This window comes from Physeter macrocephalus, chromosome 4 (genome assembly GCF_002837175.3).
Source record: "Physeter macrocephalus isolate SW-GA chromosome 4, ASM283717v5, whole genome shotgun sequence".
Classification (NCBI taxonomy): domain Eukaryota; kingdom Metazoa; phylum Chordata; class Mammalia; order Artiodactyla; family Physeteridae; genus Physeter; species Physeter macrocephalus.
This window is the reverse complement of record NC_041217.1, coordinates 144,228,814-144,248,053: the sequence shown is the minus strand read 5'-3', so window position 1 is coordinate 144,248,053 and position 19,240 is coordinate 144,228,814. Positions and strand designations below refer to the sequence as shown.

Here is a 19,240-nt window from a genome sequence, read left to right as displayed (position 1 = left end):
TCTATACACATCTATGTGCAGGGTCAATGGGAGACAAAAAATATTTTATAATTTTACGCTGTGAGTGTTTCTTGTTTAATGTACCTGTTACATAGCTCACAAATCTTTCTCCTTCTATTCATGGTCTGGTTCTGCCTATATTTATTTATCACCTGCTGTTTCTGGCCCAACTCCAGCTTCCTTCCAATACTTTGGATGCACACCCTCTCTCTGGCATCTGGGCTTTCTCCTGTATGTCTCCCTCTACCAGGAAGGCGGCTCTACCCTGCTTCTGCTGCCTGCATCCCATCCACCCTGGAGGCCTGAGCCCTAGTTACTCCTCCTCCAGGAAGTCTTCCTTCCCTCTCCTTCTTCACCGCTCCTGCAGGGTTAGATGGCTCCCATGTGCATCCCGAACCAGCAGAGCTTCCCTCTGACTGATCATTTATCCCTCTGTACTGCTGTCTCTACCTTTTCCCCTCCTCTCAAAACTGTCTCCTTCTTGAAGGCAGGAACCATGTCTTATTCATCTGCCTGTTTCTAGTGTCCTGTGAGTTTTGTGGGATGGATGAGTAAATAAATGGTATCTTCAATGTCTGCTGTATGTTTCAGAGGACTCAGTACAAGGCACATAGTGGGCTCTGAATTGAGACCAAGATAACTAACTGAGTTCTAAAGCTCTGCATTTTGTCTTGGCTACAGCAGCCATTCCCTTCTCCTAGAGACAGCATATTCTGATTTCAAGGTGTCCACAGCTATAAGTGTGTGTGGAAAACAGTCTGCTTAGGACCCAAGGTCTCTGTTTCCAATGTTTTTCTCATCCATTATGTCAAAGAGCTGTTTCCTTTTGGCTTGTAACCAGACCATAAACAAAGGCCAGAGAAACTCTGGGTTGTTTTATGATTCCAGTTTAGCCTTTCTCTCTCTCTCTCTCTCTTTTTTTTTAATTGTTTGAACAGAGCATATTTATTACTTGGCAGGCCAGTAAAATGTAAATAAGGTTTGCTGAAGAATGGTCCAAAATTCTCCGGAATTTATCATTTCACAACAACAACAGGAACAACAGACCACAGGAAGGAAAGGCAAGGGAACTCATATTTAATGGCACTGAGTATATGCCCAGTCATTTATCCGCTTTCTCTCACGTAACCCTCCAGACAACACTGTGAAGTAAATAATCATTATCTGCACTTTCCTGATGAAGAAACTGAGGTTAAGTAACTGAGCCAGGGTCCTCAGCTAGAATGACAGAAAGCAGAACTCACACCCACGCCTCTGACCAGAGCTGTATTCTTGCTACAGCCTGAACAGAGACCGCCAGCCAGGGCAGCAGCCTCTGAGGATGGCTTCATTTAGATTCTGTTGAAAGTTAGAAGTCTTCCTCCCAGAAGATGAACTCCGCATCTTTACTCACAGTTTTGCATAAATTTTAGACAGTTCATAGGCTCTTCTTGAAACCCATCTATAAAGCCCTCGATTAAGAACCCTTTAACTAAAAGAATGAAAATAGCTATCGGCTTGGCTTGATCAGCTGTCCAGGACGCTTCTGTGCTGATTTTCCCTATTGGACTGAAACTCATGCTCATGGGGTCACTCGGTCTTAAGACTCATACATAACACAACAGTGGATTCTTGATAGCATAAATTCATCTAAACAGGGCATTATAAAATTTTAAATTTTAGAACCAGAAAAACCTTAGAATATCAGAGCTGGAAGGAACCAGAATACAGACAAGTCCACACATAGTTTCATTCTGCAGCTCTGACAGGTAGGAAGTATCAGACGCTGAGCCTAAGAGAAGGGACAGGGCCTGCTTGAGGCTACCCAGTAATGGTGATGGAACCAGGATTCAAACCCCCGGTTGCTGGATTCAGAGACAGATCATCGGGTTGAAGATTCAACCAGTGGAAGGAAAGTCATGCAGTCTGCACGGGGATGAGAAAAGTGGTGACAGAGGAACATTTGTTGAGTTCCTATCAGGTGCCAGGCAGTGCAAGGGGATTGGAGATATAGTGCATCTTTTCGCTACCCCGACAAGCCTGCAAAGTGAGTATTATTATTTTTGGTTTACAAATGGGGGAACAGGCTCAGAATGGTGAGATAACCAGCCTAAGGTCACACAGCTAGGGAAGCATCAGTGTCCATGGCTATATTACCCTGATGTAGTGGGGGGGGAGAGCCAGAGAGCAAGACCCTGGTAATGTTTAGCTGGTGCTTTTCTTGGGAGAAAAATTAAACTGACAGATACATATGTCCTGGAAGGTGAGGAGGTAGACACTACTGTGGGCCTTGGTGAAATATCCCTCAGGATTCCCCACCTCCCCTAGCCCTTCTCTGGTTCTCCTCTTGCCCAGCATCCTCTGGATAGCTAATTTGGCCTTCATGGACCCTGATGCTGGGAAAGGCATACTCTGGATGACAGACAGAAAACCCCTCATCATGGGAACTGCACATACCCACTCGCTGTGTGAACCGCATGGCGCTCTGAGGTCCAGGTTCTCCGTTACGGTGACCCCACCAAGGCCTTTTGCCCCACGGACCCTACCAACACAGCCCCTCGTCTTTTGCTCTAACAGCCCTGACTACCTTCTTTAACATAAATGCGGGTCCTCATTCATAGTCACGTAAACCTTTTCGATGTTTTAACCAATAGTCGCTTAATATTTAAAGCTTACGGTGCACACTCATATATATTATTTCATTTAACCTCCTTGCAACTCAGTGAGGTTGAGTATTACTAGGTCCTCCTCTTACAGACAAGGACACTGAGGTACAGTGAGGCTATATAACTTGCCCATGGTGACACATCCTGTAAATGGCTGAGCCCGGATCCAAATACAGATTTGTCTCAATTGAAAGTCTGTTCTCTTTTCATGAGTATTATTCCCACAGCAGGGGTTAAGAAAGCAGGAAGGTTCTTGGTGCCTTTGTGAGGGTGACAAAGCTTACCTCGGGGAGGCTGGAGGATTGCTGAAGGGTGGGATGATGTCGGCGCTGTCATCAGATCCAGGTCCCCTGACTCCCAGTCTAGAGGACACTTCCTCCCAGAACATATTGCCATTGCTATCAGACCATGTAATTTCTTTTTCTGATTGGGACACAGAGCCGGCAGCCAACAAAGATCACAATCTGTCTGCCTGAAGTCTCCCTCTGCTATGAGAGGTGTTTTTTTTTGTTTTTTTTTTTAATGCATTTCAAACAAGAACCAGGTTAAATCACACTCATGTGTGTTGAACTGGCCTGTACTTCCCTGGAGAAACTCCAGATTCCTCTTCTTGTCCCCTAGGTGACAGATAAGATGCGGTGACCCAACAGCACTGCGGCCTGCTCAGCTCCTGCACAGCCTCGCTACCCATCACCCTTAACCCCTTCCAAACGCTGGCTTCTGGTCCCCACCGACATCCCCATCCAATCACTTCCCAAGTCTTCTCAGTGCCACATTCTAAATATTCCACAGCACCACCTAAGTCCAGGCTTGAGTCATTTCCCACCTGGATTGTCATAACGGCCTCCTAGTGTGTCTCTGTCTGCAGCCTTGGCCCCTCCAATCTAACCTTCCCACTGCAGCCAGAGGGGCTTCCCACTGCTCTTTTTTATTTTTTGCAGTACGCGGGCCTCTCACTGTTGTGGCCTCTCCCGTTGCGGAGCACAGGCTCCGGACGCGCAGGCTCAGCGGCCGTGGCTCACGGGCCCAGCCGCTCCGCGGCATGTGGGATCTTCCCGGACCGGGGCACGAACCCGTGTCCCCTGCATCGGCAGGCGGATTCTCAACCACTGCGCCACCAGGGAAGCCCCCCACTGTTCTTTAAAGCCCTTCTACTGCCCTCCATTGCCTTCACAGTCCTTACCGTTTAAATTCCTAACGGGCTGCCGTTTTGGTCTCATCTCCTGCATCTGAAGTCCTTCAGCCAACCCCGACCCCTTACAGCTCCGACAGTCCACCTTCCTTCCTCCCCTTTCTGTCTGCAATGCCCTCCCTACAACGACCCACCCCAAGCAATCTGCCTAATTTCTACTCTGTCTTAAAAACTCAGCTTAGATGTTTCTTCTGCTGGGAAGCCTTCCCTGACCTCCCGAAACTGTGTTTGAGTCTCCTCCTACCCCCATATGCAGACATTTTTGTCTTCAGTATGTTCCCTGCTACACATCCCCTGTGCCTAGAACTTTACCTGGCTTATGGCAGACACTCAATATATATATTTAAATGAACATTTCCCATGGCTCTCTGGAATTCCTCCACCACAGAACTTACCCCACAGATTACAACTGCCTCTTTCTTCTTCCGGCTCCCCAAGTAGACCAAAAGCTCTGTGAGTCAGGGACCATGCCTTCTTGGTCAATATTTTACCCCAGTGCCTAGTAGGATTCCTGGCATGTGCTAATGGTGTACTTACTTTTGATGAATGAGGATTGGATGTTGAGGAGAGGAAACCCTGGGCCTGGGTCAAGGGGGGGGGGTCTTCCACTGAGAGAAACATTTGCTTCTAACACAAAAGCATGTTGGAGGTGCTGAGACAGGGTAGGAGAACCCATCAAACTGGACATCAGAAATCAGCCACAAACTAAGCACAGGCCACACCTGGCGGGACCCTTATCTCATTGAGATAAGGCTCACATGTGGGATACCTTTGGTGCGCATGCTCAAACTCTTCTTTCGGACAACTCCTTCTATCTCCTTTGCCACCACATCGGGGGCGAACTAGGCAGGGGCAGCACGGAATGTGCGTATGTGCGGAGCCCAGGAGTTAGCGGATCCTGGGGAAGCAACGGGCCGCACACCATCGTGTGTGTGTGTGTGTGTGTGTGTGTGTGTGTGTACATAGAGATGGCCAGGACTTTGGAAACCAAGGGTCCTCTGCTGCAGAGCAGAGCCTACTCCATTGGCCGGTGAGCCAGGTAGTTATTAAAGTAGACTTCAAGGTGACCGTCCCAGTCCTTGTGACTGGGGCCGGACTCTCCCTCGGTTCTTACCACAGTCTCTCCAGTGAGGTACTGGATCTGGAACACTGGTCTAACACCTCGTTAGCCTCTCCCTCTGAGGCCATCACCCTGCCCCCATGTTCCCAGCTAGGTTACTGGACCGCCCAGAGCCACGAGGGTGCAACCAACTGTGTGGACTAGTGCTAAGTCATGTCTCGACCAGAAAGGAAGTTTTCCTGCACAGAGTGTGGTAAGAACTCCACAAACACTCCCCAAGGGTTGAATCAAGGCTGAAAGGAGCACTTCCACTTCTGGGGAGAGAGAGTTTGTATATAGAGAGTTAATACTATCCTTTCCCTTTCTTTTCCATCAACTATAATTCTTTCTCTGAGAAAACTAAGTATTCAGAAAGGAGAAATGGGTCGATCCAAAAACAAAAAGTAAAGAAAAGCAGAAACTGTCACAATCTGTCACAACCCTTATGCACTGACCTTGAAATGAAAATCAATACTCAGGAAACTAGAATTACTAAACAATCCCTAAAAAATCAAGCAAGCTAGAAAGTGACCTCTAATTTCATCATGACAGGCTTGGGGGTTTTCGGGGACATTTTATGAGGAAGCCAAGAGGAAAAGCGAGTTGGCAAAGGAAATGCAAAGGCAGAGAGGAAGATGCATAGAGGATGAGCAGGAAGGCGGAGAAGATGGAGGGAGGCACACAGGAGAGAGAGAGGAAAGGATGGCGGGGAAAGGAGAGAAGATGGGGGAGGGGAGGGAGGAACACGTCACACGAAGTAAGGAGAGAAAAACACAAGGCGGGAGTTGGGGGGGAGAGACAGAAGGAGAGGGGGATGGGGACTTCCCTGGTGGCACAGTGGTTAAGAATCCGCCTCCCAGTGCAGGGGACATGGGTTCGAGCCCTGGTCCAGGAAGATCCCACATGCCACAGAGCAACTAAGCCCGTGCAGTGCAACTACTGAGCCTGTGCTCTAGAGCCTGTGAGCCACAACTACTGAGCCTGTGTGCCACAACTATGGAAACCCGCTCACCTAGAGCCCATGCTCCGCAACAAGGAGAAGCCACCGCCATGAGAAGCCTGCTTACCTCTGTGAAGAGTAGCCCCCGCTCCCCGCAACTAGAGAAAGCCCGCGTGCAGCAACGAAGACCCAACGCAGCCAAAAATAAATAAATAAATAAAAGTAGAGGGGACAAGGCAGGTACAGACAAGCGAAAGGGAAAGTCGTGCACAGAGGGAAGACAAAGGGCGGGAGAGGAGCACAGAGAGATGGAAGTCTGGTCTATAGACCAAGCTTATGGTTGCCAAGAGGGAGGCGGAGAAGGAGAGGGATGGACTGGGAGTTTGGGGTTAACAGATGCGAACTATTACATTTAGAATGGATAAACTAAAAGGTCCTACTGTAGAGCACAGGGAACTATATCCAATCTCCTGGGATAAACCATAATGGAAAATAATATAGAAAAAAAGAATGTGTGTATGTGTATAACTGAGTCACTTTGCTGTACAGCAGAGATCGGCACACCATGGTAAATCAACTCTACTCCAATAAAAAATTAAGAAAAAAAAAAGAGAGAGAGAGAGAGACATGTTCGGGGTGAGAAGGAGGGGCCAAGACTGTCAAAATCTTCCTTAGCAGCCCTGGGATGAGCATCTGGCCTGTGTACTTACATACTTTAGATGATGGAAGACTCACTCCTTTGTGAGGGGACAGAGGGGAGAGAGAGATGGGAGCAGCACAGGTATGGGAAGGCCATGGGTCCAAGCGCCCGAGGAAGACTTGAGGCATAGCAGAGGCAGATGGAGGGGGGTGTCCCTTAGGAGGGCAGAGAGCAAACAGGACAATCCAGAGATGACATCAGCATAACCAGTCATGTCCATCCTCACCCGAGAGTCTCAGCCCTCACCTGAGTTGGAGACCAAATTGCTGACCTGCTTGGTGAATCCTGGCAGACTTGGGTACTTTCAGCTGGATGCGAGGTGGCCCAGGGCTGGGGGGTTGGGGGGACCTGCGAAGGATACAGGCTTCCTCCGTGTAGGGCACAGCGGCCGTGCTGCCGCGGATGATGTAGCTGTAGAAGGAAACCTCGAGGGTGTAGCAATACGAAGTGTGGTCCAGCAGCCCTCCGAGGAAGCGACGGCCAGTTCCTGCTTTCACGGCATCTCGGTTAAAGGACGTGCTGGACTGTGAAAGACAAAGAAGGGAGGAGAGAATCAGGGCTGGACACCTGCTGGCTATGGGACCTTGATCTGGATCTCAGCTTCCTCATCTGAAAAGTGGGATGTGAATCCCACTTTGCAAGATTATTGTAAGGATGGATTAAGTAGACAAACAAATAAATGAAAGCACCCAGCACAGTTCTTACGGCATAGTAATTGCCATTGAACAAAGATTTGTGGAAATTTGAATGGGGATAGATGGAGCAAGGAAAAGTAGACAGAGAATAAGAATGATATTACGATAATCAAGACTGAAATTTGGGCACTGCTTTCAACTTTATGATATTGTTTCCCATATAGTATCTCATTTAGGCTTCACCCCCTCGCCAGGGGTGTTGTAATGTTTCCCCTCTAAGGTGAGGAAATGGAAGTTCATAGTAAGTGACACAGATCTGGACCAGGACTAAGTGACTCCAGACACACCAAGCCTCCCTCACAAAGCTCCCCCTCCGTTAGGGACAGCTGAACTCGTGCTCAGCATCACCATAGCACAGGGATCACGGCTCTTCTTTACTTGGGTGTCTACTTCGCCCATCACAGTGGATAGAGAGGAAAGAGCCAGCAGGTCCGCATTTCAAGTCCTCTCTTCAAAAGTGTGTGAGATGTTAGGCAACTAGCCTTATTGGTCTGAGCCTCAGTTTCCTCATCTGTAAAGCGGTGGTAAAAATCACATCTCTTTTACAGAGCTGTGAGGGTCAGTTCACCTGTGGTTAGAAGGGCTTTCTATGCTAACCCATGGAAATCTCAGTAAATGAAGAGCCTGGTTTTAATAAGAGAAGGCACGTCCTGTTCAGCAGAATATAAGAGAAGAAGGAAAAGGGGGTGGGGAGGAAGAGGGAGAAAGAAAACAGCAAAACAAGACAGATATAGAGACACTGAAAGAAAGAGAGCTGTGTGTATGTATGTGAGTGCGCATTTTGACGTAAAGGAAAGGATCAGAAAATTAGAGTCTCAGGTCAGAGAGGACTGTTGAAGTTGAAACCCATGTAGTGAAATCCAACTCTCTCATTCTAGAGTTGGGTACTGAGGATCAGAGAAGAGGGGAGACAGAGGCTGGACTAGGATAGATGACTTTGACCCAAGCCCTAAGCTCTTAAGGAGGCTGCAATGCAGGAACTCCATCAGGCAAGGCCAGAAACAAAGCTCCTAGACTACATCCTTTTCGTAGACCCGGGAAACCTCACCCCTGTGAGGGTCTCTGAAGTCTGTGGCCCAGCCTCCTGGAGAATCACAGTCTCCCAGGGTCTCCTCCAGAAGACCACACTCTGCTCTGAAACTGGAGTGGTTTCAAAAAGACAAGGGTTGGCCATCCTCCAGAGATTCCCACAATAATAAGCATGGCTGTTTTTATCCCCGAGCTACTAATGAGCAGCCATCTCATTCTACCTGTTTCAAATGCTGAGGGACCTTGCCCTAGATACCCAACTTCTCTGGGCTTTAAGTGTCTCTTGGGTATAAAGTGTTGGATTGGGCTAAATAATCTCCCAGTTCCTTTCCTGGAGGGGCGCTCCAAGATTCTGGGATTCAAAGTGCATCTTACCTCATGGAGAAATTCATCCTCTCTCCACTAATGTCTAGGCCTGAAGCAACAAGCAGGCACGTTTTCAGCTCATCAACTTCAAAAATTGCCATATGCCCTTTGTGGGTCTCTCCCCCTCTGGCCACACGGAAATAACAGGCCTCAGAGATTTCGTATCAAAACAAAGAAAAATGTGCAAAAACTCTTTCCCAAGTTTGCTTCCACCGCAGGTTGATTCCCCTCCTTATCTTCCCTGCCATTTCTCAATATTACTTTTTGCTGCAAATTATTCTAACGGCCAGTCCACAGCCTCTCCAGTCCTTCCTGGCATGTAAGGGGGTAGTAACAACAGTGTCTGGAGTCTGTTGAGATCTTTACTGCCTGCAAAGTACTTTCATATCTATTACTGCATTTGTCCTCCCAGGAAGTGATGAGGCAGGCAAGGCAAAAAATTATCACCCACAAATTACTGACAAAGAATTTGGGGCCCAGAAAGGGCTATGGAGGAAGAGGATGGTGGACATATGACCCCCGTCAGCAGACATGTTAGGCTCCTTCTAACAGAATGAAGGTCAAAGGTCTGTGAAAGCAGACCCTGGGCCAGGGTCTGGCCCTGGGAGATGCTCAGTGAGTTTCTTCTCTTGTTAACGCTGGAATCAGATCAACGCAACAAATGCCAGCTCCTCAGACAAACCAAGCGCTGTCTTTTCAGAGAGTCTCCCTCCCTGATGGGTGATGAGCTGCTTGCAGGTACGGGCAGAGCTTGTTTACCTCTATCTTTATCACCCACACAAGACCCAGCACAGAGTAGGTGTCCTGTGAATGTTAAACCAAACTGAACGGAGTGAGGGGAAAGACAGGGAGGCGATGGGAGGGAGGGGGCAGTTTGGGGAGAGAAGCTGGGGCTGCCTGACAGAGAACTCTCCACTCACGTAGGAGAAGTCCTCGGCATTCTGGCAGAGGAGCTTGGGGAAGACGGCCTGCCTCTGGAACCGCTCCTCATCTTCAAAGATGTTGCCATACATGAAGCCATTCATCATGGTGGAGTGGGCGTGGATGTCAATATAAAACTCCAGGCTTGTTTTCTGTTGAGAGAAAGGATAACAAATGAGACGTCGGGGCCACAGAGTTTGCCTTAAACACACACACACACACACACACACACACACACACACACACACACACACACACACATTTCCTTGTGAGCTAGCCCTCTGTCTCCTCAGATGTAGCAACTATCTGCAATATGATTGGAGGGGTTGAGAGTAGCAAGGATCAATTTCTCCTTACTTTTATTTTTTTAATAAATTTATTTATTTATTTTTAAATTTTTGGCCGTGTTGGGTCTTTGTTGCTGCGTGCGCGCTTTCTCCAGTTGTGGCGAGCGGGGGTTACTCTTCGTTGCGGTGCGCGGGCTTCTCATTGCGGTGGCTTCTCTGTGGAGTACAAGCTCTAGGTGCACAGGCTTCAGTGGTTGTGGCACGTAGGCTCAGTAGTTGTGGCTCGCGGCTCTTGAGCTCAGGCTCAGTATTTGTGGAGCATGGGCTTAGTTGCTCCGTGGCATGTGGGATCTTCCCGGACCAGGGGTCAAACCTGTGTCCCCTGCATTGGCAAGCGGATTCTTAACCACTGCGCCACCAGGGAAATCCCCCTCCTTACTTTTAACACCATCCGCCTTCAGGTTCTCAGAGCACTACCATTAGCAGCCCTGTTTAGAGGTCTTCTGAAGTGACTCTACCTACCCAGAACAGTTAATATATTCATGACTAAAGGCATTAGCAGAATTTGTTTCTCTGATTAATGAGAAACACCTTCAGGTGACATCATTGTATTTAAATTGGGCCTGCTAATGGTTTTGCCCCAAGTGGGCCATTTCTAGCTGAGGGAATCTGGGGTAAATCATGTACCGCTTCGAAATTTTTATTTGAAAAATGGGTATTTTAATTCCAACCTCAGAGAGTTAGAGCGGGAATCCAACTCAGCGATAATCATTACTATCATTTACTGCATAGTTAATGCATGCCAGACACCATTTGAGAGCTTTACATAGGACATCTTTGTTAATTCTTTTATTTAACCTCATTTCATGATGCCACACCTACTCCCCAATAATACATAGTGTATGGGAAAAAATAACCTTGTTGTCTATAAAGGTAATTGTGACTAGTCTTTCTCTGCTCACATGTATTTAAGGCACTCCCCAGCTTGATGTAATGTTATTTGTTAACCTTCTCATCTATGAGCTCCCCGAAGGTAGGGGGATTGTCTGGAGAGCACCCAGTGCCTGTCCGTGAAGGATGCTCTGTAGCCAGATGCAAAATGAATGAATAAACCACCCAGCGGGATCATTCCAGACACTGCAATAGACTGCCAGGAATGGGGGAATTTTCAGGCCCTTAGAACTTCAATGTCCCTCAAATCTGACTTTCTCTTGCTATATATCTGTCCTTTCTGAGAGTAACATGGGAATAACGGGGACTGAAACCCAGGTCTCCCGACCCTTGACACAGTTAACGTATCACCGTTAATGGGTAACACTAGAAACAGCCAAGGCAAGACCTGGCCACCTTTCCATCTGCTTTCTAGCATGTAGTCCCGGGAAAGAAGAAAAATCCAGGCTTAGAAGAATTCTCCCTCCTTGGGACACTTTCAAACGAAGTTAAGACCAAATGAAAACCATGTTGCTTCTAGAATGTGGGCCTCATGACTGTCATTTCATTTGCCTCAGACTTGGAGTGAAAAATCATGTCTTGCTGAGCTCCCAGTTCTCTGGGTGGCGTAAGCTGCCTTCTGAGAGATACAAGATGCAGAGCTCTGTGTGATATTAAACTCATCATTTTCAGCTTTGCAGGTGGAATATGCAGTGAACCAACAGGAGCCCTATAAAAGTCATCTTTGCAATTTTATTTTCTTCAATTGTCTGTCTTTTCCTCTGAGCTTTTGATGAGCTGCAGAGGAAAGGAGGTGGTAGAGAGATGACTTAAGAAATGGGTAAGGAAAAACTGCAGTTTATATCTCTGGATGTGGGAGCTATCAGAAACCAGTTTCTCTGACATTTCCCAGATCAGTTCGGAGTGGGGAGGTTTCCTGCTTAAGGTCAGCCAGCAAGTTAGTGAAGGAATAAGAATTAGAACCTGGCTCCTCCGAAAACCTGTCTGGAGTGGCTTCCACTGCCCCATCCTGACACCTGGCACCTAATGTGATTTTACTTTAAATAACCGTAAAGTGAATTTTATTGATTGATTTACCTGGTTCAAAAGTCAATAAGATATGAAAGAATTTACAATGAACAATCTCCCTTCTACCCCTGTCCTCCAGGCACCCAGGCACACTCCCCAGAGGCATCTCACATTACCAGTTTCTCATACAAACTTTCAGAGATCATTTACACACCAACAAGTAAATATTCCTCCCCTGACCCCCTTTGCCCCAACGCACACAAAAGGTAGCACACTAAAAACACGTCATTTGGGGAATTCCCTGGCGGGCCAGTGGTTAGGACTCTGTGCTTTTTCACTGCTGAGGGCCTGGGTTCAGTCCCTGCTTGGGGAACTAAGATCCTGCAAGCCGCGTGGTATAAAAACACAATTTAAAAAAAATAAATAAATAAAACCACAATTTTTGGATCAACTTTTTTCCCCTCTCAACATATCTTAGAGATAATTCTTTCTCAGTACATGGTTACCTCATTTTTTTAAACAGTCATTATATAAACTAGCCAGTTCCCCACTGACAGACATTTGTTTCCAACCTTCTGTTACAAAGTCTTAGTGACGGACTCTGTTATAAACACCATTTCACACATATACAATTATACGTAGGATAAATTCCTAGCAGTAGAACCTCTGGGTCCTATGTGCATTTGTGATTCTGATCAATATTGATGAACTGACCTCCTAAGAAGGACCAGTTTACAATCCTAGCAATGTATAACAGCATCAGTTTCATGATTACCTCGCAAACATGGATGTGATCAAACTCTTTGATACTTTCCAATTTGGTGGTGAAAATGATACCTAAGATTAGTTTTAATCTGAATTTCTTTTAGTATAATTATCTTTTATTATATGGTTATTATTTTTCACATATTTAGGAACTATTAGCATTTTCTTTTCTATGAATTCTCTGTTCATTTCCGTTGTCCATTTAAAAAATTGGGTTTCAGGGCTTTATTCCTTATTGATTTATAGAAACTATATACTAGAGAAATTAGCCTTTGTGTGTAGTATAAAAATATTTTTGCTCAGTTTGTCATTTGTCTTTTGACTTAACATCTGCTAGTACTCTTTTTCCATGTGGAAATTTTTAATGCTAACTTTTTACACAGATTTATCAGTCTTTTGTGGTTTCTGGGTTGAATTCTTTCATTGTTTCTTCTATTATTTCTATTGTTTCACTTCTTATATTTAAAGATTTCATTTCAATTTTAATTTACATGGATGTAGGGTGTGAGGTAAGGGTTAAACTTTATTGTCCCATACCATTTATCAAATTGTGCATCTTTTCCCCAGTGACTTGAAAAGCCATCTTTACCATATAACTTTTTTGTATGTATTTGGGTTGATTGTTGGACTTTCTATTCTTTTCTAATCATTTGTCTAGTCATGTGTCAGTACTACACAATTTTAATTATGTTACGTTTATAATGTATGTTAATATTTGGAGGGTTAGTATTACCTCATTATGCTTCTTTCCCCATATTTTCCTGTATTTTCTTGCATATTTTTCTATACAATCTTTGTAATTAGCTTCTTTAATTTTCCTTGCTCCCCCAGTCCTGTCAAGACTCTTATCACCTTGAGGCTTCCAATCCAAGAATATGCTTTGACTTTCCATTTATTCCATTTTCTTTTGGGTACAGCAGAAAGTTTTAAAAGTTTTTTTTTTTTCCTTTCTTCATATAGACCCTGAACATTCTTTTTGATGCCAAGGCAGTTTATATTTTTAGTTGTTGTTGTAAACATGATATCTTCCATTAAATCTTCTAACTGGTAGTTCTTTATACATATAAAGGCTCTGATTTTCAATGGTTTAAATATGTACCCAGACACCTCACTAATTCTATTTGTTCTTATAATAATTTCTCATGTTATTTTTTTGAGTTTTCATTTGCTTACTTATTCAACAAATAACCACTGAGTACCTACTACGTGTCATATAGTGTTCTAGGCACTGGGAATATGCACCAGGGAGTGTTCTGGGCACTAGAATATCGCAATGAACACAACAGAAAGATCCTGATCTCAAAGAGTTTACATTCTATGGGAGAGAAAGAAAATAAACCAATTAATAAAAATACTAGATGTCAGGAGGTATAAATGCCATGGAACCAAATAAAGTATAGTAAGAGAATAGAAAGTAATAGAGGTTCTGGAAAAACAGAGACTTGAATGGAGTGGGAGAGTTAGTCTTGAGGATATCAGGTTAATAGTCTTCCCAGTAGAAGGAGAAGTAAATGTACTTGGCATGTTCAAGGAACAGCCAGGAGGTGAGGATGACTGAGGTGAATAAAGGGGGCAGTATTTTCCAGGTTTGCAATCTTACCACATACACTTAGCAGTTTTATCTCCTCTTTCCAGTTTTTATGCTTCTAATTTCTTTTTTGTATCTAACTGCATTGGCTAGTATCTTCAAAACAATGTTAAAGGACTATTTAGTTTCTAAGATCCCCTCCCACTCTGAGAGTCTAAGTTCTACCTGGAGTAGAAAAAGATCTAGGGAATTTGCCTGCATAGGGTCTGAGTTTGAAATCTTAGTTCTTTTTCCTCTTCATTACACATATTCAGCACTATGCTGAAAATGCCAAAGACCACAAATACTAATTTCCTCACCATCCTGATGATGTTTTGTGCCTAAACTGGCTTTATGGACTTATGTTGGTTCATTAGAATGGAGCAGGAAAGGCAGAGCAGAGTTCCTACCTCTGGTTCTAATGTAAACATAATCTGTGACCACGAATAAGTAGCAGCTCTTCACTGTGCCTCAGTTTCCCCATCTTTAAAAGTGGCTGTTGGATGAGAGAGAAGAGATATGGCTTTCTTAAACTTTTTATGATTTCTTCTCATGCTCAGTTAAAATAAATCCCTCCTTCTCCAAACAGCTTCTTGCTTGGGCTTTGATGTCAGTACTTGTTACTGTAATCTGGCTGAAAAGTATGTCTGTCTGCCTATGAGCTCTTTGAGGATAGGGACCATGTCTGATTTGAGTTCCATCTCTTTCTTAGTCTACTACAATAGCTTCTGACCTGGTTTTTTTTGCTGCTTCAAAGTGACCTTTTAAAATGCAAACAAGGGACTTCCCTGGTGGTTCAGCAGTTAAGACTCCATGCTCCCAATGCAGGGGGTCCAGGTTTGATCCCTGGGCAGGGAACTAGAGCCCACATGCTGCAACTAAGAGCCTGCATGCCGCGACTGACGATCCCACACACTAAAACTAAAAGATCCTGCACATCACAGCTAAATATCCTGCACACTGCAACAAAGACCACGCATGCTGCAACAAAGATCCTGCATGCCACAACAAAGACCTGGTGCAGCCAAATAAATAAAATAAATATTTTTATTAAAAAAAATTTTATTGGGGTATAGTTGTTTTACAATGGTGTGTTAGTTTCTACTGTAGAGCAAAGTGAAGTAGAGTTCCCTGTGCTATATAGCAGGTTCTTATTAGTTATCTATTTTATACCTATTAGTGTATATATGTCAATCCCAATCCAGCCCAATGCCCCCCTCCCCCGCTTTCTGCTATAGGTGTCCATACACTTGATCTCTACATCTGTGTCTCTATTTCTGCCTTGCAAACTGGTTCATCTGTACCATTCTTCTAGATTCCACATATATGTGTTATATACGATGTTTGTTTTTCCCTTTCTGACTTATTTCACTCAGTATGACAGTCTCTAGGTCCATCCATGTCTCTTCTACAAATGACCCAATTTCTTTCCTTTTTATGGTTGAGTAATATTCCACTGTATACACATAACACATCTTCTTTATGCATTCTTCAGTCGATGGACATTAAGGTTGCTTCCATAACTTGGGTATTGTAAAGAGTGCTGCAATGAACATTGGGGTGCATGTGACTTATTGAATTTTGGTTTTCTCTGGGTATATGCCCAGTAGTGGGAATGCTGGGTCATATGGTAATTCTATTTCTACTTTTTTAAGGAACCTCCATACTGTTCTCCATAGTGGCTGTATCAATTTACATTCCTACCAACAGTGCAAGAGGGTTCCTTTTTTCTGCACATCCTCTCCAGCATTTATTATTTGTAGATTTTCTGATGATGCCCATTCTAACAGGTGTGAAGTGATACCTCATTGTAGTTTTGATTTGCATTTCTTTAATAATTAGTAATGTTAAGCAGCTTCTAATGTGCCTCTTGTCCAGCTGTATGTCTTCTTTGGAGAAATGTCTATTTAGATCTTCTGCCACTTTTTTGATTGGGTCGTTTGTTTTCTTGATATTAAGTTGTATGAGCTGTTTATATATTTTGGAGATTAATCCTTTGTCCATTGATTTATTTGCAAATATTTTCTCCCATTCTGAGGGTTGTCTTTTCGTCTTGTTTATAGTCTCCTTTGCTGTGCAAAAGCTTTTAAGTTTCATTAGGTCCCATTTGTTTATTTTTCATTATGTTTTCCTCTAAGAGTTTTATAGTGTCCGGTCTTACATTTAGTTCTTTAATCCATTTTGAGTTTATTTTTGGGTATGGTGTTAGGGAGTGTTCTAATTTCATTCTTTTACATGTAGCTGTCCAGTTTTCCCAGCCCCACTTATTGAAGAGACTGTCTGTTCTCCATTGTATATCATTGCCCCCTTTGTCAAAGATTAGTTGACCATAGGTGCGTGGGTTTATCTCTGGGCTTTCTATCCTGTTCCAACAATATTGATTCTTCCAATCCAAGAACATGGTATATCTCTCCATCTGTTTGTGTCATCTTTGATTTCTTTCATCAGTGTCTTATAGTTTTCTGAGTACAGGTCTTTTACCTCCTTAGGTAGGTTTGTTCCTAGGTATTTTATTCTTTTTGTTGCAATGGTGAAAAAAATCTTCCAACAAACAAAAGTCCAGGACAAGAGGGCTTCACAGGTGAATTCTACCAAACATTTAGAGAAGAACTAACACCCATCCTTCTCAAACTCTTCCAAAAGTTTGCAGAGGAAGGAACACTCCCAAACTCATTCTACAGGGCCACCATCACCCTGACACCAAAACCAGACAAAGCTACTACAAAAAAAGAAAATTACAGACCAATATCACTGATGAATATAGATGCAAAAATCCTCAACAAAATACTAGCAAATAGAATCTAACAACACATTAAAGGAACATACACCCTGATCAAGTGGGATTTATCCCAGGGATGCAAGCATTCTTCAATATAAGCAAATCAATCAATGTGATACACTATATTAACAAACTGAAGGATAAAAACCATATGATCATCTCAATAGATGCAGAAAAAGCTTTTGGCAAAATTCAACACCCATTTTTGATAAAAAACTCTCCAGAAAGGGGGCATAAAGGGAATCTACCTCAACATAATAAAGGTCGTATAGAACAAACCCACAGCAAACATCATTCTCAATGGTGAAAAACTGAAAGCATTTCACATAGTTTTGGAAGTCTTAGCCACAGCAATCAGAGAAGAAAAAGAAATAAAAGGAATCCAAATTGGAAAAGAGAAAGTAAAACTGTCACTGTTTGCAGATGACATGATACTATACATAGAAAATCCTAAAGATGCCACCAGAAAACTACTAGAGTTATTCAGTGAATTTGGTAAAGTTGCAGGATACAAAATTAACACACAGAAATCTCTTGCATTCCTATACACTAACAACAAAAGGACAGAAAGAGAAATTAAGGAAAATAAATATTTTTTTAGAAAATTTTTAAAATAAATAAATAAATAAAATGCAAACAAATTGGGACTTCCCTGGCAGTCCAGTGGTTAAGACTCTGTGTTTCCACTGCAGGGTCGCAGGTTCGATCCCTGGTTGGGGAACTGGGATCCCACATGCCATGTGGCATGACCAAAAATAAATAAATAAATAAAATTCTCTAGTTAAAACTGTTCTACCATTCCCTATTGCTCACAGGATAGAGTCCAAACCCCTTAATATATTTGCATAGGTCCTGCGTGATCTGGCCCCTGTCTAGTCTCAGCTCTTGCCAATTCTGGTCTGATATTCTACACTCCAGTTCTATGGTGCTGCCTGGAGTACTTCAAACCTCTACGCTTGTGACTTTTGTCTCCACATTTACACACAATGAATGTCTTCTCTGCCTGGAATACATGATCTCTTTATCTGGCTAACTCTGACACAACCTTAATATTTAAGGCAGAAACTAAGTGGATGCTCACCAGTTCCATTTCCTTTTCCTGGACCATGGAAGACATCTCCCAGTCTACTTTGATATTTGGTTGGGATCAAATGGGATGTGGGCAGTGGTAACAAGTGTCACTTCCAAGCCTGGCCATTAAACTTGTACACAATCACCCACATTCTTGCTCTTGTGCATGGAAGCTACATGTAAAAACAATGGTATCATAAGAAGGAAAAAGGCTAGGTAGGGCTTCCCTGGTGGCGCAGTGGTGGAGAGTCCGCCTGCCGATGCAGGGCACACGGGTTCGTGCCTGAGTCCGCCTGCCGATGCAGGGCACACGGGTTCATGCCTCGGTCCGGGAAGATCCCACATGCTGCAGAGCAGCTGGGCCCGTGATCCATGGCCGTTGAGCCTGCGCATCCAGAGCCTGTGCTCCGCAATGGGAGAGGCCACAACAGTGAGAGGCCTGAGTACCGCAAAAAAAAAAAAAAAAAGCCTAGGTAGTAAGAAGGAAAAAGGGGTTAGGTCGCTGAATCAACACTGAGAGGAAAATTGCCAGGCGAGTCACCTGACCTGCATCAGATTGTGATGAACCTTTACTGTATTAAGTCACTGAGATTTGGGGATTGCTTGTTATAGCATCTAATATTATTCATCCGACTGGTACAAAATATAAATTCAAATAGCCTTATTTTATCCTTCAGGGATGAGTTAACAGCCTCCTCTGTGCTCTCATAATTCTCTCTCCTGGCACTGACCACATGGCGTAATAATGCTTTGTTTATCTCTATCTACCATTAGAATGTGGACTCTTTCAGGGCAGGGACCATACATTGCTGATTTTTTAAATCCACAGGATCAGAGCAAGGCCTGGTATATAGTAGGTTATCATTAGAGGTCTGGTAAGGGAATGAATAGAAAATGAATCAGTGAATTGATGGAATAATGAGTGAATTAAATGAATGAACAGCTGCGTCTGAATGTTTTTCCAGCAGTCAAATGAGGTACTTTTCTGTGGCTGTGTCAGAGCAAGGGGTGTGCAGCTAATTCAGGGCCCTTAATTACAGTTTGGGATTGAGAATAGAAGCGGGGACAGCATCTCTGTTCTTTCCTTCTGAACTTAAGAAACTTAATTAAAACCGAGCGATGAAGGGCTGTCCCCTTGCCAGCAGCCAACAGCTCATCCTGCAATCAGGGGCCTAAAGAGTAAATTAAAATCAGTGCCAATAAAATTAAAACTACCTTAGGGCAT

General features: G+C 44.0%; 1 protein-coding gene across 1 annotated transcript in view; it reads right to left on the bottom strand.

Annotated features, from left to right (window-relative positions):
• Positions 1-19,240, bottom strand: part of AGBL4 (AGBL carboxypeptidase 4) — an 807,237-nt gene that overhangs the window by 53,242 nt on the left and 734,755 nt on the right. Inside the window, exons 9-10 of the mRNA XM_028488196.1 lie at positions 9,587-9,739; positions 6,938-7,100 (exon numbers count right to left, since the gene is read on the bottom strand). Coding sequence (XP_028343997.1) covers positions 6,938-7,100; positions 9,587-9,739 — 316 coding nt within the window. The remainder of the gene's footprint in view (positions 1-6,937; positions 7,101-9,586; positions 9,740-19,240) is intronic.